The sequence below is a fragment of the Callithrix jacchus genome, chromosome 22 (genome assembly GCF_049354715.1).
Source record: "Callithrix jacchus isolate 240 chromosome 22, calJac240_pri, whole genome shotgun sequence".
NCBI classification, from domain to species: Eukaryota; Metazoa; Chordata; class Mammalia; order Primates; family Cebidae; genus Callithrix; species Callithrix jacchus.
In genome coordinates, this window is record NC_133523.1 from 8,878,159 (window position 1) to 8,902,801 (window position 24,643).

Sequence of the window (24,643 nt, forward strand, 5' to 3'; positions counted from 1 at the left end):
GCCACCGCGCCCGGCAGGAAAGGAAAACTTTTTTTTAGTTCTAAGGTTTAAAATATGCTAATAGGTGGACACGGTGGCTCATGCAGGTCATACCAGCACTTTAGGAGGCAGGGTGGGAGGATCCCTTAAGACCAGGAGTTTGAGGCCAGCCTGGGCAATACAGCCACATCCCATCTCTACAAAAATTTAATAAAACTAGCTGGGCCTGGTGGTGCTTGCCAGTAGTCCTACCTACTTAGGAGGCTGAGACAGGATTGCTTGATCTCAGGAGTGTGAGGTTGCAGAGAGCTATGATTGCGCCACTGCAGTCCAACCTGAGTGACAGAGCAAGACCCTCCCTCCAAAAAAAAAAAGTGTAAAAAATTTAAGAACTGCCTGCACTTAGTGGTCCATACCTGTACTCCCAGCCTCTTGAAACACTAAAGTGTGAGGAGTGCTTGAGCTCAGAAGTGTAAGGCTGCTGTGAGCTACAATCATGCCACTGCACTCCAGCCTAGGTGACAGAGCAAGACCTTGACACCAAAAAAAAAAAAAAGATAAACCAGTATAACAAATAAAATATACTCTTGTTGGCCGGGCACGGTGGTTCACACCTGTGATCCCAGTTCAAGACTAGCCTGGCCAACATGGCAAAACTATCTACTAAAAATACAAAAATTAGCCAGGTGTGGTGGCAGGCGCCTGTAATCCCAGGAGGCTAAGGTAGGAGAATCACTTGAACCTGGGAGGCAGACGTTGCAGTGAGCTGAGATCATACCATTGCACTCTAGCCTGGGTGACAAGAGCAAGACTCTGTCTCAAAAACAAAACAAAACAAACACCTACTGTTTCACATATATATATGTTCACATACATATATATTTATTTTTTTGAGACAGTCTCTCTCTCTCAGGCTGGTATAGAGGTAGGATCTCAGCTCACTGCAACCTCTGTCTCCCAGGTTCAAGTAATTCTCCGGCCTCAGACTCCAAAGCAGATGAAATTAGTTATGTACCATGTTGCCTGGCTAATTTTTATTTTATGGTAGAGACGGGGCTTCACCATGTTGGCCAGGCTGGTCTCGAACTCCTGTTATCAAGTAATCCGCCCACCTTGGTCTCCCAAAGTGCTGGGATTTCAGGCATGAGCCACCCTGTCCGGCCTGTTTTACTTAATTAAAAAAAAAAAAAAAAATCAACAAGGATAACGGGATGACACAAAGTGGAAAATTAACAGGAATACCGAAAAAAAACTTTGTATCAAATGGATAAAAATTAATCAATGAACGGGAAAACCTCACAAAACTGACCCAAGTAACTTTTATTACAATTTTTATTATGATAAAAACACATAAAACTTACTCTTTCACATACTTTGTCTGTACCGAACAGTACTGTTAACTATATGCATATTTTTAGACAACAAATCGCAAAAAGCTTTTCCATCTTGCATGGCTGACACTCAACACCCATTAATCCATTTTCTCCTCCACCAGCTTGTGGCAAATACTGCAGTTCTTTCTTGCTTCTGAGTTTTGTTAGATATCCTATATAAGTGGAATCAGGTGGTATTTGACCTTTTGCAACTGGTTTATTTTACTTAGCATAATGTCAAGGTACATCCATGTTGTGGCATATGGCAGAATTTTGTTTTTAAGGCTAAACGATATTGCATTGGACGTACATAACACATTTTGTTTACCAATTCATCCGTCAATGGACATTTACTTTGCTTCCACCTCTTGGCTCTTCTGAATGCTGCTGCGATGAGCACAGGTGCATTCACATACTGAGATGCTTTCCTCAGTCCTTTGGACATAAACCTACAAGCGGATTAAACTTAGTGCTTTTATATTAAGCCCTGAGCTACAGATACGAACTGTGAATAAAGACTGAATTCTGGTTAGTAGTTTTTAAACTGGTATGAGTTATCAATTCTGAGACTACATTATATTTTAATCTGGGATTGGGCAAGTGCTGCTTTTTGCATGTGATAAGAGATAGCTATAGACAAGGGAATTTGGAAGGCAAGGAATAACCCAGAGGTGTTGCAGTGGAATTATAAGTATTGGCATGTGGTCATGTTTTTAATATAGAAATATAGGTATCAGTGTGTGTGGATACATATATATATATATATACACATATAAGTATGTATGTATTTCCCACATCTTCCACAGAGAGGACCTAAAAGCCAGGGCACTATTACCTAGGAACACCCCCGCACACAGAAACTGCAGCTTCTAAATAGTATTCTCTGTTAAAAGAAAACTAGATTTTTCTGATTCGGGGACTGGAGACAAATGTACCAGGAACAAACTTGCCCAGAAAATAATTATATACCCATGAAATTAGGAGAATACATTTTTAAAGATTCAGAAGATAGCTTGATGGAGACCCTACTTATTGAACCTGGAAAAATATGTGCATCAAATTTACAGTAGCTAACTATACCCCACAGAATAAGAATTTATGATACATGCTCCTACAAGTAAATGGGTAAATGAATGATTAAGGATAACTCTTCCTTACAAAATTCCAATTAAGAAATGCAGAAGAAACCAAGGAATTAGAAAATCACTTTTTGGGCTAGGTGCGGTGGCTAACACCTGTAATCCCGGCACTTTGGGAGGCTGAGGCGGGAGGATTACTTGAGTCCAAGGGTTTGAGATCAGTCTGGGCAACAGACAATAGTGAGACCTCGGCTCTGCAAATAAAAAAATTATTTAAGCATATTAGCACGTGCCTGTGGTCCCAGGTAGCCAGGAGACTGAGGTGGGAGGACCGCTTGAGCCCAGGTCAAGGATGTAGTATGCCGTGATCGTGCCACTGCACTCCACCCTAGGCAATAGAGCAAGACCCTGTCACAGACCAACAAAAAGAAGAAAAAAGAAAACCACCATTTGGCAACCAATAGAGCAATAGCTTCTGACATACCTTAGGCTACTTCACTTTGCAGACATTTTTTTTTTACAAGTCCAAGTCCTGTGGCACCACTTTTTCCAACAGCATGTGCTCACTTTTTGTTTCTCACATCCTGATAATTTTGACAATATTTCAAATATTATTATATTTATTGTGGTGCTCTGTGTGTTTTTTAGACAGTGTCTCACTCTGTCACCCAGGCTGGACAGCAGTGGTCCAATTTCGGTTCACTGCAACCTCCGCCTTCTGGGTTCAAGTGATTCTCCTGCCTCAGCCTCCCAAGTAGCTGAGGCTACAGGTGCCTGCAATGCCCAGCTATTTTTCTATTTTTAGTAGAGATGGGGTTTCACTATGTTGGCCAGGCTGTTCTCAAACTCGTGACCTCACGATTTGCCCACCTGGGCCTCCCAAAATGCTGGGATTACAGGCATAAGCCACTGCTCCTGGTCACTCTGTGATCTTTGATGTTCCTATTTTAATTGTTTTGGGGTACCACAAACTACAACCTTGGCATACAGTCAAAAAATGCCACGTTCTCATTGCTCCACCAACTGGCTACTGCCCCCTCTCTTGCCCTTTCCCTGGGCCTCCTAATTCCCTGAGGCACAATAATATTGAAATTAGGCCAATTAATTACCCCACAATGGCCCCTAAATGTTCAAGTGTAAGGAGGAGTTGCACGTTTCTCACCAGGTGCAGCACCTCACACCTGTAATCCCAGCGTGTTGGGAGGCATAGGCGGGGGTATCACTTGAGGTTATAAGTTCAAGATCAGCCTTGGAAACAGTAAAGTCCTGTCTCTTTAAAAAAATAATTAGCTGGCCAAGGTGGTGCATACCTGCAGTCTCAGTTACTCAGGAGACAGGAAGATCACTTGAACCCATCAGTTTGGCCAGGCGCGGTGGCTCACGCCTACAATCCCAGCACTTTGGGAGGCCGAGGCAGGTGGCTCACGAGGTCAAGAGATCAAGACCATCCTGGTCAACAAGGTGAAACCCCATCGCTACTAAAAATACAAAAATTAGCTGGACATGGTGATGCGCACCTGTAGTCCCAGCTACTCAGGAGGCTGAGGCAGGAGAATTGCTTGAACCCAGAAGGCAGAGGTTGTGGTGAGCCGAGATCGGGCCATTGCACTCCAGTCTGGGTAACAACAGCGAAACTCCGTCTCAAAAAAAAAAAAAACCATCAGTTTGAGGCTGCAATGGGCTATAATTACACTACACTCCAGCCTGGGTAAAAGCAAGACCATGTCTCTTAAAAAAAAAAAATGGATAGGCCAAAATCTAGGCCTCTTGTGACAGTTAGCAAGTTGTGAATGCAAAGGAAAAGTTCTTGAAGGAAATTAACTGCTATTCCAGTGAACACACAAATAAGAAAAGAATGCAGCCTCACCACTGACACGGAAGGTTTTAGTGTCTGGGTAGAACATCAGACCAGCCACAACGTTCCCTAAGACAAAACCTAATCCAGAGCAAGGCCCTAACTAATTGTATGAAGGCTGAGAGGTGAGTTAGCTGCAGAAGAAATGCTGGAAGCGGCCGGGTGCGGTGGCTCACGCCTATAATCCCAGCACTTTGGGAGGCCAAGGCGGGTGGATAACGAGGTCGAGATTGAGACCATCCTGGTCAACAAGGTGAAACCCAGTCTCCACTAAAAATACAAAAATTAGCTGGGCATGGTGGTGCGCACCTGTAGTCCCGACTACTCAGAAGGCTGAGGCAGGAGAATTGCTTGAACCCAAAAGGCAGAGGTAGCAGTGAGCGAGATCGTCCCATTGCATTCCAGTCTGGGTAACGAGTGAAACTTCGTCGCCGAAAAAGAAAGAAAGAAATGCTGGAAGCTGGCAAAGATCAGTTCATGAGATTTAACAAGCCATTTCCATAACATAAAAGTACAAAGTGAAGCAGCAATTGCTGATGTCGAAGCTGTAGCAGGCATTTCCCAAAGATCTGGATAACAGGCAGAGGCAGTAATAATACTGAGTTTTAATAGAGACAAAACAGTCTTACTTCAGAAAATGCCATCTAGGACTTTCACAGCTCTAGGGAAGTCAATATCTGACTTCAAAGCTTCGAAGAACAGACTCTACTTTATAGAGATAGGGTCACACTCTGTGGTGCTGGCTGGCCTTCAACTCTTGGCCTCACGTGATCCTCCAGTCTCAGCCTCCCAAAGCATTGGAATTACAGGTGTAAGCCACTGTGTCCAGCCTGGCTGGGCTGGCTTTCTTGTTAGGAGCCAATGCAGTTGGTGACTTTAAATGAATGCTACTGCTCATTTACTATTCCAAAAACCAAAGGGCCAATAAGAATCATGCTACATCTACTCTCCCTGTGGTATCTATTTACATCTATTTACAGCATGGTTTACTGAATATTTTAAGCCCACTGTAAAACATACTGTTCAGAGAGTCCTTTCAAATTATCACTGATAATGCACCTAGTAACCAACACCTCTTATGGAACTATAAACAAGATTAACATTTTCATGCCTGATAACTGCACCCCATGGATTAAGGAATAATTCTGAATTTCAAGTCTTATTATGTAAGAAATACATTTTATAAGGCTATAGCTGCCACTAATAGTGCTTCTTCTGATGGATCTAGGCAAATCAAATTGCAGACCTTGCAGAAAGGCTTCACCATTCTAGATGCCATTAACATTTGTTATTCATGGAAGGTCAAAATATCAACATTAAGGCAGGTGTGGTGGTGTATGCCTGTACTCTCAGCTACTCAGGAGGCATAGGCAGGAGGATCACTTGAGGCCAAGAGTTCAAGGCTACAATGTGCTCTCATTGTGCTGGTGAATACCCACTTGTACCCCAGCATGAGCAACACAACACTATGTCTCTAAAAAAAATGAAAACCAACATTAACCAGAGTTTGGAAGAAGTTAATTCCAACTTTCACAGGTGACTCTCAGGGGTTCAAGTCCTCAGTAGAAAAAGTAACTATGGACGTGATGGAAAAAAAAGAACTAGAATTAAAAGTAGGGCCCGAAGATGCGAAAGAATTGTTTCAATCTCAAGAAAAAACTTGACTAGATGAGGGGTTGCTTTCATAGATGTGCAAAGAAAAGTGTTTTCCTGAATGAAATCTACTCCTGGTGAAGATGCTGTCAATGTTGCTGAAACCACAACATACTTAGAATATTACAGAAACTTAGCTGATCAGGCAGTAAAGTTTGAGAGGATTAGTCAATTCCAAAAGAAGTACCACTATGTGTAAAATGTTATCAAACAGCATCACAGGGCACAAACAAGTTTTTCATGAAGCGAAGAGTCAATCAATGCAGCAAACTTCACTGCTGTCTTTAAATAAGAAACTGCCACAGCCACCCTGACAACAGCCATCAACATTGAGGCAAGACCCACCACAAGCAAAAAAATTACAACTCACCAAAGTCTCAGATGATCATTAGTTTTTGGCACTGAAGTATCTTAAACTAAGGTACTTTACTTAGACATAACACAACTATACACAAGAGACTACCGTATGATGTAAACCTAACTTATAAGCACTGGGAAACCAAAACATTTGTATGATTCGTACTATTGCAATGGTCTGGAACCAAGCCTGCAGTATCTTCTGGGCATGCCTGCATTTTGTATGAATAGGATCTCTTGGCTGGGTGCGGGGGCTCACACCTATAATCCCAACACTTTGGGAAGCTGAGGCAGGTGGATCATGAGGTCAAGAGATCAAGACCATCCTGGTCAACAAGGTGAAACCCCATCTCTACTTAAAAATACAAAAATTAGCTGGGCATGGCGGTGCGCGCCTGTAGTCCCAGCTACTCGGGAGGCTGAGGCAGGAGAATTGCTTGAACCCAGAAGGCGGAGGTTGCGGTGAGCCGAGATCGTGCCATTGCACACCAGCCTGGGTAACAACAGTGAAACTCCGTCTCAAAAAAAAAAAAAAAAAGAATAGGATCTCTCTCCATTGCAACATCTTATATACTTAGAAAGACCTAAGGAGGTCAGGCATGGTGGCTCACGTCTATAATCCCAGCACTTTGGAAGGCCAAGGTGGGTGGATCACAAGGTCAAGAGATCGAGACCATCCTGGTCAACATGGTGAAACCCCATCTCTACTAAAAAAATACAAAAATTAGCTGGGCATGGTGGAGTGTGCCTGTAGTCCTAGCTACTCAGGAGACTGAGGCAGGAGAATTGCTTGAATCCAGGAGGTGGAGGTTGCAGTGAGCCGAGATTGCACCATTGCACTCCAGCGTGAATAACAAGAGCGAAACTCCGTCTCAAAAAAAAAAAAAGGATGGGCATGGTGGCTCACACCTGTAATCCCAGTGGATCATCTGAGGGAGATCAGCCTAGCCAACATGGCAAAACCCCGTTTCTACTACAAATACAAGAATTAGCTGGGCATGGTGGCAGGTGCCTGTAATCCTAGCTACCCAGGAGGCCGAGGCAGAATTGCTGGAACCCAGAAGGCGGAGACTGCAGTGGGCCAAGCTCATGTCATTGCACACCAGTGACAAGAGCAAAACTCTGTCTCAAAAAAAAAAAAAAAAAAAATCCAATGGTTCCCTAACATTTCTAAAATTTATGGGGGACACAGAGAATGTGAATTTTTTCATGTCTTCAAAGTGAATGGGAATAACTGAAGGCCTCCGCACATTCTTTGCACCAATAAGATTTCTCAACAGTGTGAATTCAAATGTGGTAATTATGATATAAGAAATTCCTAAGATTTCCACATTCCTTACATTCAGTTTTCTTCTTCAGTGTGTTTTTAAATGTTTAGTAAGTAAATAAAATCTATTGTAGGCTTTCCCACATTCGTTACATATATAGGGTTTCTCTCCAGTGTGAATTCGAACGTGTTTCTGTAGGTGTGAAGAAGCACGAAAGGTTTTCCCACATTCCTTACATATATACGGTTTCTCTCCAGTGTGAGTTCTTATATGTTCGATGAGTTGCGAAGATGTAGCAAAGGCTTTCCCACAGTCCTTACATTCAAAGGGCTTCTCTCCGGTATGGATTTTTACATGATTATGTAAGCTTGAGGAAACAGTGAATGCTTTCCCACAGTCCTTACATTTATAGGGTTTTATTCCAGTGTGAATTCTAAAGTGATTCTTAAGGCATGAAGAGCTTCTAAAGGATTTTCCACATACCTTACATTCAAAGGGCTTCTCCTCTGTGTGAGTTTTAAAATGTTCAGTTAGTAGGTAAAACCTATTGTAGGCTTTCCCACATTCGTTACATTCATAGGGCTTCTCTCCAGTGTGTATTCGTACATGTTTAGTAAGGCCTGAGCGCCCCGCAAAGGCTCTTCCACATTCCTTACATTGATAGGGTTTTTCTCCAGTATGAATTCTTACATGTTCAACTAGGTGTGAAGAAACAGTGAAGCATTTCCCACATTCTTTACATTCATAGGGTTTCTCCCCAGTATGGGTTCGCATGTGACTATTAAGATATGAAGAATACCTAAAGAATTTTCCACATTCCTTACATTCGTAGGGTTTTTCTACAGTACGCATTTGGACAGACACAGTATGGCTTGTGGAGTAAGTAAAAGCTCTCCCACGTTGATTCTGCTCATAGAGATTTTCTCCACTGTGAGTTATCCTATTTGGCTGAAGATGAGACTGATCAACAAAGGCTTCCTCACAGTCACTGTATTCAAAGGATTTGTCTCCTATCCATGTTCTCTGGTGAACATTTGGTGGCAGGCTGAAGGCTTTTCTACACTGATTCAACACAGAAAGTGTCTCCCCAGTAGGGGCACTGTTGTGGAACATGGGAAAGTTTTCTCCATACTCGTCACAGTCATAAGTGTCCCCTGTATTTTCAGTTTCCACGTGTGCATTAAGGCATGAGTGTTCACTAAAGATTTCTCCATTTTCCATAAAGTCACAGAGTTCCCCTCCATTGTGGATTTCAGCCTGTTAATAAAGAGATGAATGAGGATTAAAGGATTTTTCAGACTTAGTAAATTCTACTCATCTGAAATCAGATATTTTATTGTCATTTTTGCCATTTTCATTACATGCATACAGTTTGCTGCCCCATGGAACTTTTACAAGTTGAATAAAGAAAACCTGCTAGCAAGAACCTTGTGCCATTTGCTCTAAGAACCTTCAAATAATTCCTGTATATTTTCATGAAATTGTTTTTATAATCTCACTATCTAGCTACATATGTGATAATCTGTGAGAATACTGAAGCACCAAGTTTTAAGATAGGATCAGGGTATCCCCAAATTCATTATGTTTAGAGTATCCCTCTAGACCAGAGGTCCCCAACCTTTCTGGCACTAGGGACCGGTTTCGTAGAAGAAAATTTTTCCACAAACAGGTGGAATGGGAGTAGGACAGGGATGGTTTCAGCATGATTTAAGCACAGTACATTTACTGTGGCTTTATTTCTATTATTATTACATTAAAATATATGATGAAATAATTATACAATTCCCCATAATGTAGAATCAGCAGGAGGCCTGAGCTTGTTTTCCTGCAACTAGACAGTCCTATCTAGGTGATGGGAGACAGTGACAGATCATCAGCCTCATAAGGAGCACACAATCTAGAACCCTAGGATGGGCAGTTCACAGTAAGGTCTGTGTTACGAGAATCTAATTCTACGACTGATCTGACGGGAGGAGCTCAGGCAGTAATACGAGTGATGGGTGATGGCTATAAACACAGATGAAGCTTTGTTCACTCACCGCTCACTTCCCGTTGTGCAGCCCAGTTCCTAACAGTTCCTAACCAATACCAGCGGGGAACCTTGCTCTGGAGACATAACTCCTGCTTGGGTAAATGCTACCGCTCTCAAATATCTCTAATTTTTGCTGAGATTTTATAATGGAATTCCCAATCTTTTTTGAGTGTGGCAAATAAGAAATCTTAATCTTACCATTTGTATGCCGTTTGATGTTTTATTAAGCCAAAAAAACGGTTGTTGAAGTGCTGACACTTTGCTTTTAACTTGTCATTCTGAAGTAAAACAGAAAAAAAAGAAAGAAAAGGGTCTGAGAACAAAATGGTAGGTTAAATAAGGAAGAATGAAAAAGCTCATTTATATTTTTCATATTCAGCAAACTCAAAAAATTAGGCAAGTGCAGATTTTAACAGTTTATCCATGACTAATACAGACTGCAATTAAGGATTTGGAGTTTAAATTTAGTAATTTTTTTTTTTAAATACAGTCTCACTCTGTCACCCACGCTGGAGTGCAGTGGCGCGAACTCGGCTCACCACAACCTCCACCTCCTGGGTTCCAGAAATTCTCCTGCCTCAGCCTCCCGAGTAGCTGGGACTACAGGCACGCACCACCATGCCCAGCTAATTTTTGTATTTTTAGTAGAGATGGGGTTTCACCTTGTTGACCAGGATGGTCTCGATCTCTTGACCTCGTTAGCCACTGTGCCCGGCTATTCTATAGAAATTAAATGAGACAGTGAACAGATTATTATTAGAGAAGGAAAGCAGAAACAATCTGGGTAAAGCGCACACATTAAAATCATAAACAACAACAAAAAAAGCAGAACATTTGCAAAATCATATGAAAGTCTAGGTTGGATGAAAAAGAGAGGAATGTGGAAAGTTGAAGATACCCTAAAACTTCCAAGTCCAAAGGCCCCACGTTCTGTGACAAAGTACATCTTTCAAATGTCTTCATTATGCTTCCAAACACACTGAACTTCTCACTGACCAGGTGTTCTTCACACTCACCTTGGAGAACGCCTATCGGCGATGTGCTCGACTTTCCTCCTCGTCCTCCAGTCAAGACACAGACTGCGTTTGAACAGGTCCTGTGCAGATGGAAAGATACACCAATGGAAGAGGCTTACGCAAGAGATGACAAATCTATCCAAGAAAAAATAACCGTATTCCTAAAGAGAGCAGTGAGGCTAGTTTAAAAGAGCTCAAATTTCATGTATCTCATTTGTGCCCTGAGGAGATTGGTAATCTCTGACCCTATAGCCATCATTCAGGCTTAAATACACATTTAAAAACCAGTAAAGAGTGGGCACAGTGGCTAATGCCTGTAATCCCAGCTCTTTGGTTGATTTAAAAAATCACCTGAGCCTGGGGAGGTTGAGGCTTCAATGAACCATGATTACACCACTGTACTCCAGCCTATGAGACAGAGTGAGACCATGTCTCCGAAAAATAAAAATAAAAACCATTAAAAATTTTATTCAAACAGAAAATAATGCAAGTGCAAAGACAGATTATTATTTTGTTTTTTGCTTGCTTTTTTGAGACAGAGTCTTACTCTATCACCCAGGTGGGGGGCAATGGTGCAATCTCAGCTCACTGTTAACTTCTACCTCCCAGGTCTAAGAGATTCTCCTCAGCCTCTCAAGCAGCTGGGAGTACAGGCAGCTGATATCATGCCTGGCTAAATGTTTTTTGTATTTTAGTAGAGATGGGGTTTCACCATGTTGGCCAGGCAGGTCTTGAACTCCTGAACTCAGGTGATCCACCCCACCCAACTGAGATCATTTTTTTTGACAGTGTTGACGAAGTTTGAATATTGTGTCTTTTGGAGCTTTTTTCATATCATAGTATTACATCTTTCTCTCTTTTTTTTTTTATTTGAGACAGATTTTTGCTCTGCCATAGGCTGGAGTGCAGTGGCACAATGTTAGCTCACAGCAACCTCTGCTGCTGCCCGCCCTGGTTCAGACGATACAAAAACTAGCCAGGTGTGGTGGCATATGCCTGTAGTCTCAGCTACTCAGGAGGCTGAGGCTGCTATAAGCCGAGATCATGCCACTGCACTTCACCCTCGGCAACAGAGTGAGACTGTCTCCAAAAAAAAACCAAATAAATAATAAAGAAACAAAGAAAGAAAAAAAATCAGAGGGCTTCTTTAGGACAGCCCTGAAATAAAGCTACTTCTTATGTTCTCAGAGATGAAACTGTTATAATTAATGAGGCTCATATGCCAGAGCTTCCCTGGCAAAATGGGAAAGAGGGAATCCTAGAGACAGACGTGTCACTGGATTTTTATGTGTCATTTGTATAGCCCACTTCCCCGTCCTCTGTTGAGGGTGCAGAAGATACTCTCTTCACAAAGGTTATTGAGAGAGTAGTGAGAGGAGTAACGTAATCCTTGAACAGCTCTGCTGGTATTCTCCTTCATAGGACAGGTATGACTGCAAACAATACCATCACTGAGATGAGTTCCCTTTCAGTCAAGATGAAGGGGACCCAGAACAGGAGAAATCACCAAAGACAAGGTGAGCAAATCAACTATCAAAGACAGTGGAAATGTATCAGTAATCAGAATGTCCTGACCTACAGAGATCTGTGGTGGTGGCTAACTAATTGTGCTATCCCTAGAAATGAAACAGACAAGCAGTTAACAAATCCCACTCTAAGGAGCCACAAAATCTGTTAGTCATTATGGGCCATACAGTCTCTGTTGCAACTATTCAATTCGGCTGTTGTAGCATGGAAAACACCATAGAAAACATATACAAATGAACCCGGTTGTATTCTGATTAAACTTCATATATGAACAATATGTGAGGGGACAGACATTGCCCATGGGCCATGGTATGCCACTCTCTGTACTTGAATACTGCTCTAGCTATGTAAAACAGTCTAGGCTGGGCGTGGTAGCTCACTCATGTAATTCCAGTACTTTGGGAGGCAGGTGGATCACAAGGTCAAGAGATGAAGACCATCCTGGCCAACATGGTGAAACCTAGTCTCTACTAAAAATATAAAAATTAGCTGGGCATGGTGGCACATGCCTGTAGCCCCAGCTAGTCGGGAGGCCGAGGCAGAAGAATCGCTTGAACACAGGACATGGAGGTAGCAGTAAGCCAAGATTGTACCACTGCACTCCAGCCTGACGACAGAGTAAGATTTTGTCTAAAAAAAAAAAAAAAAAGTCTGAAGTTATCCCAGTGGAGAATCATGACTCTCACTCAATTACCACACCTAAATCTTTCACAAATCATGAACGTAGTGATCACTCCAATTACAGTCAACTTTCAAAATGCAATGTCTACCAGAACACATCAACATAATTCCTGTCACAGGTACTGACACAGCTCATGTCTTTTCCACGTACCAATTTGAAAAAGTCAAGACTCAGTTACCTTTTACCTGGCAGGACCAACAATGTATCTTCACAGCACTGCCCCCAGCTTGTGTCAGTTCTCCAGGTCTCTGGGCCTCCCAGAGATAATGACATTCCATGAAACACCACACTGGTACACTATGTTGACACCACTATACTGATCATATGCAAAAAGCAGGAAGTAGAAAATACATTTCTAAATATTAGAGACAGGGTCTTACTCTGTCACCCAGGCTGGATTACAGTGGTGTGATCATGGTTCACTGCAAACTCAAAACTCCTGGGCTCAAGCAATCTTCCCGTGTCAGCCTCCCAAGTATGTGGGACTTCAGGCACATACTACCACACCTGGCTGATTTTTTTTCCCCTGTAGACATGAGGTTCCACTATGTTGACCAGGCTAATTTCAAACACCTGGCCTCAAGCAATCCTCCCACTTCAGCTTGCCAGTGTTAGGATTACAGGCATGAACCACTGTGCCCTACCTGAAATACCTCAGACAACTTCATTAGAAATGTGCAGCATTTATGATTCCAAAATGGCAGTACAGAAGCAAGCTGGTTTCACTCCCCTTCCAGAAAACCAAAACCAAATACACACCGTGAAAATTATTACCAGCAATATCCCTGAAATCAAATAGAAAAATTAGGCAGTTTCTGGGGCTACAAAGAAGTGAAAAAACTCCAAAGAGATGTTAAGCGAATCAAATTTCCATATCCACAACACCCTTCTCCTTAATTTGTCCAACACCAAGAATGTGGAAAATTTCCATCGATTCACACTTTCTACACTGGAAAAAATTGAGATCAAGGTAGACAACCATCTTCTCCATCACCCTGGATTCCCTGGTAAAAGATCAGTCCTTCCCTGTCTCAACCCACAGAAAGCATCACAAGTGCCTGAAGGGAGAAATACCCTGAGGACATCCATGGACCAAAAAAAAGGAGGCAGGATTGCCATTCCCAGCCCTGGAAACTCTGCTTTATAACTTGGACAAAGGAGAAGCTAAATCAGAGCCGCTGTTCAGGACGACTACGCTGTAGGGGCGTGCTACACAGGCCCCTGGGCATGAACACACAGCCAGGACGGGCAGTATTCTTTCTTTTTTTTTTTTTTAGACGGTGTATCACTCTGTCTCCTAGACTGGAGTCCAGTGTTGTGATCTCGGCTCTCTGCAAACTCTGCCTACCATGTTCAAGTGATTCTTCTGCCTTAGCCTCCCCAGTAGCTAGGATTACAAGCACCTGTCACCATGCCCAACTAATTTTTTTGTATTTTTTAGTAGAGACAGGGTTTCTCCATGTTGGCCAGGCTACTCTCGAACTCCTGACCTCAGATGATCCTCCTGTCTCAGCCTCCCGAAATGCTGGGATTACAGGCATGAGCTACAGCACCTGGCCTGGGCAGTATTCTTGATTGCTTGCTAGAGAAGAGGGAAACGTGAGTTTAAGATTCCATCTAGTGCTGAAAAGGAGGCAGTGACCTAGGGAAATCTTAAAGAAAGAAAATCACTTTGGGAGGCTGAGACAGACAGATCACTTGAGCTCAGAAGTTCAAGACCAGCCTGGGCAACATGATACAAACTTGTCTCTACTAAAAAGTACAAAAAGTTTGGCCGGGCGTGGTGGCTCAAGCCTGTAATCCCAGCACTTTGGGAGGCCGAGGCAGGTGGATCATGAAGTCAAGATATCGAGACCATCCTGGTCAACATGGTGAAAACCCCGTCTCTACTAAAGATACAAAAAATTAGCTGGGCATGGTGGCGCGTGCCTGTAATCCCAGCTGGTCGGGAGGCTGAAGCAGGAGAATTGCCTGAATCCAGGAGGCAGAGGTTGCGGTGAGCCGAGATCACGCCATTGCACTCCAGCCTGGGTAACAAGAGCGAAACTCCGTCTCATAAAAAGAAAAGAAAGAAAATTAATCAGGCATGATGGCACACAGCTGTAGTCCCCATTAATCAAGAGGCTGAGGCAGGAGGATCCCTTGGACCCAGGAGTTCAAGGCTGCCACATGAACTATGATTGCATTACTGTACTCAAACCTGGGCAAAAAAGTAAGACTCCACCTGAAAAAGATAAAAAGTAACCAAAAGTGTGAAGGAGCTATAAAGGAAAACCATACATAAAACACTGATGAAACAAACTGCAGAGGATACAGAAAAAAAAACTGGAAGATATTCCATGCTCATGGATTACAAGAATATTGTTAAAATGACAATACTACCCAAAGCAATTTAAAATTAAGAGCAACCCTTGGCTGGGCAAGGCAGATCACAAGGTCAGGAGTTCGAGACCAGCCTGGCCAACATGATGAAACCCTGTCTCTACCAAAAATACAAAAATTAGCCTGGCGTGGTGGTTGGCGCCTGTAGTCCCAGCTATTTGGGAGGCTGAGGCAGGAGAATCACCTGAACCCAGGAGGTGGAGGTCGCAGTGAGGTGAAAACGTGCCACTGCACTTCAGCCTGAGTGACAGAGCGAAACTCCATCTAAAAAAAAAACCTCTAAAATTTACATGCAACCACAAAAGACCTCAAAAAACCAAAGAAATACTGACCAAAAAGAACAAAGCTAAAAGCATCACACTGCCTGACTTCAAAACAGACTAGAAATCTACCATAACCAAATCAGGATGGTACTGACATAAACACAAACACACAGATCAGAACGTAAATATAAACCTACACATTTACAGACAGCTCATTTTCAACAAAGGCATCAAAAGCATACAATGGGAAAAGAACAGTCTTTTCAATAAATGGTGCTGGGAAAACTGAATAACCATATGCAGAATGAAACTAGATGCCACCTCTCAGCATATACAAAAATAAAGTCAAAACTAATTAAAGACTCACATCTAACACCTGAAACTATAAAACTACTTAGAGGAAGACACTGGGAAACAATCCAGGACATTGGTCTGAGTAAAGATTTCTTGGGTTAAGACCTCAACAGCACAGAAAACAAGAGCAAAAATAAACATATGAGATCACATCAAGCTAAAAAGTTTCTCCACAGCAAAAAAAAAATCAACAAAGTGAAGAGTCACTCTACAGTATGGGGGAAAATATTTACAAACTATCCACCTGGCAAAGAATTAATAATCAGAATATATAAGGAACTCAAACAACTTGATAGAAAAAAAAAAAAAAATCGGCAAAAGGTCAGAATAGATGCTTCAAAAAAAAAGACATATGCCAGGCGCAGTGGCTCACGCCTGTAATCCCAGCACTTTGGGAGGCCGAAGCAGGTGGATCACCTGAGGTTGGGAGTTGGAGACCAGCCTGACCAACATGGAGAAACTCAGTCTCTACTAAAAATACAAAATTAGCCAGACATGGTGGCACATGCCTGTAATCTCAGCTACTGAGAAGGCAGAAGCAGGAGAATCACTTGAACCTGGGAGGCGGAGGTTGCTGTTAGCCAAGACTGCGCCATTGCACTCCAGCCTGGGCAACAAGAGTGAAACTCTGTCTCGGAAAAAAAAAAAAAAAAAAAGACATACAAACGGCAAACAGGTACATAAAAAAAGTGCTCAACATCATTAATAATCAGAGAAATACAAATATCACATAATCACAATGAGATATCATCTCACCTCATTTAGAGTGGCCTTTTATTTTATTTATTTATTTTGAAACAGTTTCACTCTTGTTACCTAGGCTGGAGTGCAATGGTGCAATCTCGGCTCACCGCAACCTCCGCCTCCTGGGTTCAGGCAATTCTCCTGCCTCAGCCTCCTGAGTAGCTGGGATTACAGGCACGCGCCACCATGCCCAGCTAATTTTTTGTATTTTTAGTAGAGACGGGGTTTCACCATGCTGACCAGGACGGTCTCGATCTCTTGACCTCGTGATCCACCCGCCTTGGCCTCCCAAAGTGCTGGGATTACAGGTGTGAGCGGCCGCGCCTGGCTTATTTTATTTTTTTTAAGACGGGGTTTCACCATGTTGGTCAGTCTGGTCATGAACTCCCAACCTCAGGTGATCCGCCCGCCTTGGCCTCCAAAGTGCTTGGATTACAGTCATGAGCCACCATGCCCGGCCTTAGAGTGGCTTTTATAAAAAAGACAGGGAATCACAAATGCTGATGAGAATATGGTGAAAAGAAAATCCTTCTCCGCAGTTGGTGGGAATGTAAATTAGTACAGCCACTATAGAGAACAATATTCAGGTGCGGTGGCTCATGCCTGTAATCCCAAAACTTGAGGCTTCTGTGGGAGAATCATTAAGCCCACGAGTTCGAGAACAGCCTGGGCAACACAGCAAGACCTATCTGCACACACATACCAGTCAGGCACAGTGGCTCACACCGGTAATCCCAACACTTGGGAGGTCGAGGCATGCAGATCACTTGAGGTCAGGAGTTCAAGACCAGTCTGGCCAAAATGATGAAACCCCTTCTCTAGGAAAAATACAAAAATTAGCTGGATGTCCTTGCTTGAACCCAGGTGGTAGAGGTTGCATTCCAGCCTAGGAGACTCCATCTCCAAAAAAACAAAAACAAAAACAAAAAGAGAAGTTGATTGATGGGTAAAATACACAGTTATAAGAAATAAGAACTGGTGTTCAATACATCAGTAGGTTGACTACAGTTAACACTCATCTACTGTACATTTTAAAACAGCTAAGAGAATAACTTGATGTTAAGACAAGATAAACATTAGGTGATGGATATCTCACTCTGATTTGATTATATGAATGTATCAAATTATCACATGTACTCTAAAAATATGTACATCTATTATGAATCAAAAAATTTTTTTGGATTGCAAAATAAGAGGTGGGACGTTCTGGGGCTGCCGTGTCTGTGAGTAAATATATTCCCTTGTCTGGATCATGTAAAGATATCCCCCGCTCCAAGATGTCATTCCAAGTCACTGCAACTAATAACCACTAATAAGGAGCAATGGGCCTTGATTATGCCACTGCTCTCCAGCCTGAGTGATCCTGCAAGAAATGAAAGAAAAAAACCCCACTATAAGGCCAGGCGCGGTGGCTCAAGTCTGTAATCCCAGAACATTGGGAGGCCGAGGTGGGTGGATCACGAGGTCAGATCAAGACCATCCTGGTTGACATGGCGAAACCCCGTCTCTACTAAAAATACAAAAAAATTAGCTGGGCACGGTGGTGCGTGCCTGTAGGCCCAGCTACTCGGGAGGCTGAGGCAGGAGAATTGCCTGAACCCAGGAGGCGGAGGTTGCAGTGAGGCGAGATCGAATTGCATTCCAGCCTGGGAAACAAGAGGGAAACTCCGTCTCAAAAAAACCAAACCAAACAAACAAAAAAACCCACTATGGAGGTTTCTCAAAAAACTAAAAATATAACTACCAATAGAAATACCGTCAATAGGCCTCTTGAATTTTGGAGGCAACACTTACATTTGCCTGTGCTTTTACGCCCACACACTTGCCTGTAGGGATTCTAGTTTCAACTGTACACCAGAGCAATTTCAGGCTGCTGTGCAGAATTCCCAAGCACTTGGTCCACCTGATCCAGCAGACCCAATGATACTCAACGTGTCCATGTTAAATATCATGCTATTTATTGGAAGCCTCTGGCAGGCACCAACAGAAGATGTGGAGTACAGCCCTCTGGTATTCCAGAGTCAATCCATGCCCTCTTGTGCAGATTAACTGTTTTTCTTTTGAGAAACAGGCTGTGATTTGCCACTAGCACGTGACAGAGAATGAACAACTAATCATGGAGCATGAAGTAACTAAGGGTTAACTGAGTAATTTCAGACTTTATGATTCCCAAAGCATTTCTGTATTTTTTCTAGAGACAAAGTTTTACCATATTGGCCAGGCTAGTCTCAAACTCCTGACCACAGCCCTTATCAAACAAAGGATGTCAGCTTCTCTGGACCCAATTACAAGTTTGTAGGAAATCGCATGAAATAAAGGAATACTGAAACACATCATGAGAATCGAATCAGAAATATCTGATTGCATGACTTTCTAAGAGACAAAGTGTGACTCTCCAAAAGTCCATATAACAGACAATGATAACCGTTCTAGGCTTATGCTCAATTTACATATTGTTCACCATAAGATGTACTTTACCTGAGGAGAAAGAAAAGCACAATGCTACTAAAAAAAAAAAAAAAAAAAAAGGAAATGAGGCTGGCCACAGTGGCTCACTCCTGTAATTTCAGAACTTTGGAAGGCCAAGGCAGGAGGATTACAAGGTCAGAAGCTGCAGACCAGCCTGGCCAATATGGTGAAACCTGGTAGCTACTAAAAATACACACACACACACACACACATCAGCCAGGTGTGGTGGCAAGCACCTATAGTCCCAGCTATTTGGGAAGCTGGGGCAGGAGAATTGCTTGAACACGGCAGGCAGAGGTTGCAGTGAGCCAAGACTGCGTCACTGCATTCCAGCCTGGGTGACAAAGTGAGACTCCATCTCAAACAAATAAATAAGCCTACTAGACTGGGTGTGTTAGATGTTCAAGTTTTCCTTATGATCAAATTTTTTGGGGAAAAAAAGAAAAACCGCAGTTAGTCCAACATGCTGTTAATAAATTCTATAGGTACTAGATATTGTACTATACTGATACGAGAATAATATTCTGATTATAATAATAAATAATTCTAGCATCAGTGTAATAGACTCCACTCTTTCTCTCTGGAGGCCCCGGTTTTGAAGCTCTGTGCGGGAAGTACAGACCTAGGAACTTAAGATGAAGAGAATAGGGGTCCAAAGTGGCTCCCGCCGGAGGTCATGGCGCTCGCGAAGGCAAGGTCATCAGTTCAAGGCTAACCTGAACAACCTCATAAAGCTCAAACTGATTGGCAAAAAAAAAAAAAAAAGATGAAGAGAATAGCTGAGTACTACTGCCTTTTTTTTTTTTTTTTTTTTTTGAGACGGAGTTTTACTCTCGTCTCCCAAATTGGAATGCAGTGAAAGGATCTTAGCTCACTGAAAACTCCACCTTCCAGGTTCAAGAGATTCTCCTGCCTCAGCCTCCGGAGTAGCTGGGATTACAGGGGACCTCCACCACAGCCGGCTATTTTTGTATTTTTAGTTGAGACAGGGTTTCACCATACTAGCCAAGCTGGTCTCAAACTCCTGACCTCGGCTGATCCGCCCGCCTCGGCCTTCCAAAGTGCTTGCATCACAGGCGTGAGCCAGTGTGCCAGGCCTGCCTTTCTTTAGCAGAAATGCTTGTGGCTGGTAACAACTGGGAAAAAAATAAAGTACAAGAAAATAAAAATAAAAAACTAAAGGTGGCCGCGGGCAGTACCTCACGCCTGTAATCCCAGCACTCTGGGAGGCAGAGGAGGGAGGATCTCCTGTGGTCGAGTGTTGGAGACCGGCCTGACCAACATGGAGAAGCCCCGTCCCTACCAAAAATACAAAAAATTAGCAGGGCGTGGTGTTGCATTTGCATGCCTGTAATTCCAGCTACTCGGGAGATTGAGGCAGTGAGTGAGCCGAGATAGCATCCTTGCACTCCACCCTGGGCGACAGAGGCGGAATCCGACTTAAAAAACAAAACAAAACAAAAAACTAGGGGCTTACAGTCTACACGTGTTCACATTTACATACAGAAATAGGCACACCCTAAACAACTTTTTTCCATCTGAATGTAACGTATCAAAAAACAAGTAAACGACATTAAGACAATCCCAGGTTCTCAGAAGAGACATATTTTAGCAAATAAATGAAAGTCAAAGCCCTCTTGAAACCAATTTACAGCCGGTGCTCACCAGGAACAAGCCGGAATCCCCAAGTAGGCGAGAGGACGCAGGGCCGAAGCCAACCTGACTGGAACGACAGAAATCCTTTTCCTTTCGAAAGAAAAGTCACAAAGGTTGCTTTCTAGGCTTCTGAAGACGGGAGTACAGCGGCCGAAGGCATTCCAGAAAACACTCCGCGGAGGCGGGACAAACACACTTCCCGACCCGGCTCCTGACGGGGACCGACCGAGCGTGCGGCCTCTCGGAACTGGCCGCGCCGGGAAGACCAACAGCCCCTGGAGAAGCGAGTGAAACAAGCCGGATCCGAGAGGCTCCTTGGCGACCGCGCCCAAACCTTCCTTTACCGCCCCCCTGCTATCTCCGGGACCCCCAAGCAGGCAGAACTCACCACCGCCAAGACGCACTTCACCACGATAAAGGCGAAATGGCACTGACCATGCGGAGCCAGCGCCGAAAAAGATGGCGGTGGCGCTCTGACGTCACTTCCGCTTCGAGCTTTGGGCAGGGCGGGGCTCCTGGGCTGGAATTTCAGCCACGTAGGTCGAACACAGAAGTTCTAGTTACTTCCCGGGTGGGTGCGGACAGGTCCTTGGTTGGCTCAGGGAGGGGGAATGCAGAAACAGGTCCAGAGAAAAAGGTGAGGTTAGAACCGGGCCTCTGGATGGAACTGTGGGCAAGAATTGGGGCGCGTACTCGGGGACGATTTAGAGGTGGGACCCGGCCTAGCCCCGCGGTTCAGGTGTACCGAGGCGCTGGAAGGGCCGGACGGAGGATGGGGCGCACCCAGGGAATCCCTCTCCAAAGCCTTTCCGGGGCGGGTGTAGTGGCTCACGCCTGTAATTCCAGCACTTTGGGAGACTAAGGCAGGTGGATAGTTTGAGTCCGAGAATTCAAGACCAGCCTGGGCAAAATAGCAAGACCCTGTCTCCATTAAAAAACTATGGGTATGTGTTATACATATATGTGTGTGTGTGACACACATGTTCCTAGAGTCTTTCCATGATTTTTCCGTATTGAGAAACCTGCTAGTAAATGGCATGGTCTATCTCTTCCAGTCAGGCTTTCTGTAGGCCCTTTTTTTCTTCATCGTTTATTTTTTAGAAGCTGCGGATTCTATTGCGTTTCCTTTCTTTTTTTTTTTTTTAAGATCTCACTTGGGTCGGGCGCGGTGGCTCACGCCTATAATCCCAGCACTTTGGGAGGCCGAGGCGGGTGGATCACGAGGTCAACAGATCGAGACTATCCTGGTCAACATGGTTGAAACCCCGTCTCTACTAAAAATACAAACAAAAAATTAGCTGGGCATGGTGGTGCGCGCCTGTAGTCCCAGCTACTCGGGAGGCTGAGGCGCGAGAATTGCTTGAACCCAGGAGGCGGAGGTTGCGGTGAGGCGAGATCGCGCCATCCCACTCAAGCCTGGGTAATAAGAGCGAAACTCCGTCTCAAAAAAAAAAAAAAAAAAAAAGATCTCACTCTGTAGCACTCCAGTAGCGCGATCTCGGCTCACTGTTACCTACACCTCCCGGTTTCAAGCGATTCTCCTGCCTCAGTCTCCCAATTAGCTGGGATTACAGGTTCATGCCACCACACCCAACTAATTTTTGTATTTTTATTATTGGAGAAGTATTTCACGGTGTTGGCCAGGCTGATCTCAAACTCCTGACCTCAAAGATCTACCCGCCTCGGCCTTCCAAAGTGCTGGCATTATAGGCATGAGCCAATGTGTCAGGCCACATTTTCAATATAATATTATTTTCTATAAATCTTGATTTTTTTTTTTTTTTTTTTTTTTTGTCTTCATCTAATGTATTTATGGCTGAGCAGGCTGGCTCATTCCTGTAATCTCAGCACTTTGGTAGGTCAAGGTGGGAGGATCATTTGAGGCCAGGAGTTTGAGACCAGCCTGGGCAACTCAGCAAGACCCCCATCTCTATAAAAGAAAAATCTAAAAAATCTGTATTTGTTTTTGTGTTTGTTTGTTTGTTTTTGAGATACAGTCTGGCTGTGTTGCCCAGGCTGGAGTGCAGTGCAGTGGTGTGATCTCGGCACACTGCAACCTCTGCCTCCTGGGTTCAAGTGATTCTTCTGCCTCAGCCTCCCGAGTAGCTGGGATTACAGGCACGTGCCACCACACCTGGCTAATTTTTGTATTTTTAGTAAAGATGGAGTTTTACCATATTGACCAGGCTGGAGTCAAACTCCTGAACTTGTAATTGGCTCACCTCAGCCTCCCAAAGTGCTGGGATTACAGGCATGAGCACCACTGTCAATCAGAAATTTGTATTTCTATTGTTATTTTTCTGGCATTTCCACATGGGCCTGGACCACATTTCCCATGTTGTAAAATTGTGCTGACACCAGACATTCTCCCCAAGTTTATTCAGAAATGTAACATAATCCCAATAAAAGTTTTCTCTTGAGTTATATACATTGATACTAAAGTTTATGTGAAAGAAAAAGCATCTAATAGTAACCAAGAAAACAAAAACAAAAGCAATGATGAGCAACAGATATTAAAACATACTATTGACAGTTTTCACACAAGGCGAACAGATTATTTTAGGCCTGGCATGGTGGCTCACCCCTGTAATACCAGCACTTTGGGAGGCCAAGGCAAGCGGATCATGAGGTAAGGCGTTCGAGACCAGCCTAACTAACATGGTGAAACCTTGTCTCTACTAAAAATCCAAAAATCAGCCAGGTGTGGTGGCACGTGCCTGTAATCCCAGATACTCGGGAGGCTGAGGCAAGAGACTCACTTGAACCTGGGAGGCAGAGTTTGCAGTGAGCTAAGATGGCACCATTGCACTCCAGCCCGGGCAATGGAGCGAGACTCCATCCCTCCAAAAAAAATTATTTTAATAATAAAAATAAAACCTACTATAAAGCCACTATAATTAAAACTATGTGGTACTAGCATATGAAGCAGAAACAGACTAATAAAATATCTAAAAATCGACCCAAGAACATGTAGAAATTTGGTTCATAGATGTGGTGTGTTGCAAGGTGCGGTGGCTCATGCCTGTAAACCTAACACTTTGGGAGGATCACTTGAGGTCAGGAGTTCAAAACCAGCCTGGCCAATATGATGAAACCCCCTCGCTACTAAAATACAAAAAAATTTACACAAGCATGGTAGCAGGTGGCTGTAATCCCAGCTATTCGGGAGGCTGAAGCAGGAGAATCGCTCGAACCCGGGAGGCAGAGGTTGCAGTGAGCTGAGATCACACCATTGCACACTCCAGCCTGGGCAACAAGAGCAAACCTCCGTCTCAAAAAAAAAAAAAAGTGGTGTTTCAGATCGATGGGGCAAAAAATCCCATTCGTGATGGAAGGTCTAAGACACCTGGTTAACCATCTGAGAAAAGATGAAATTAAATCTATATGTCACAGCATATACAAGAATGAACTAGGGATCTAAATGAAAAATGAAATCATACCCACATGTAGGGTGTTCAAGTGATTTCTTGGCTGCGTAAGGAAAAAGCTGTGACCACAAGGTGGCAGTGGCATACAAGCTTTAGTTGGGATGTGCTTTGACAGGTTAGCAGCGGCAGGAGGTAGCAAACAAAGAGTATCGACAGGCTTCTTACTGGAGGGTCACTGTTCAGAGAAGGTGGTGTAGGGCTGAGGGCCCCACAGGGTCGTGGGGTGAACCTTATGCTGTGCTGAGGCACACGATCCGAGAAATAAAGAGACAGGACACAGAAGTACAAGGAAAACGCAGCTGGGCTCAGGGGGCCATGCCACCTCTCAGTGGAGTCCGGTGAGGCCTGGAATGTCCAGAAGCATGAGTATTTCTTGTGTATAGGTTAGGGGTTAGGGCAGTGAGTGAAATAATCTTTAAGGATAGTGATAGCGTCGTGAGCAATTAAACATGGGGTCCACCCCCATTAGGTCACCTAGTCCAGGACGGGGACAGTGCGCAGCAAGGGGCCCGTTCCCATGAAGGCA

General features: G+C 43.7%; 1 protein-coding gene across 6 annotated transcripts; it reads right to left on the reverse strand.

The window, feature by feature from the left end:
• Positions 1–1,293: 1,293 nt before the first annotated feature.
• On the reverse strand, positions 1,294–21,121 carry ZNF121 (zinc finger protein 121). 6 transcript variants are annotated; one of them, XM_008987203.6, is made up of 6 exons: positions 21,078–21,121; positions 20,699–20,779; positions 10,613–10,692; positions 10,259–10,316; positions 9,795–9,874; positions 1,294–8,821 (listed from the first exon to the last, which is right to left on the reverse strand). In XM_008987203.6, exons 5-6 carry the CDS (start codon positions 9,795–9,797, stop codon positions 7,652–7,654), a joined length of 1,173 nt encoding a protein of 390 aa, XP_008985451.1. In that variant the 5' UTR covers positions 9,798–9,874; positions 10,259–10,316; positions 10,613–10,692; positions 20,699–20,779; positions 21,078–21,121; the 3' UTR covers positions 1,294–7,651. The 6 variants fall into 6 exon arrangements, with proteins under 6 accessions (XP_008985451.1, XP_008985452.1, XP_078216624.1 ...); XM_008987204.6 differs by lacking the exon at positions 20,699–20,779; XM_078360498.1 differs by lacking the exon at positions 10,259–10,316.
• Positions 21,122–24,643: the final 3,522 nt, after the last annotated feature.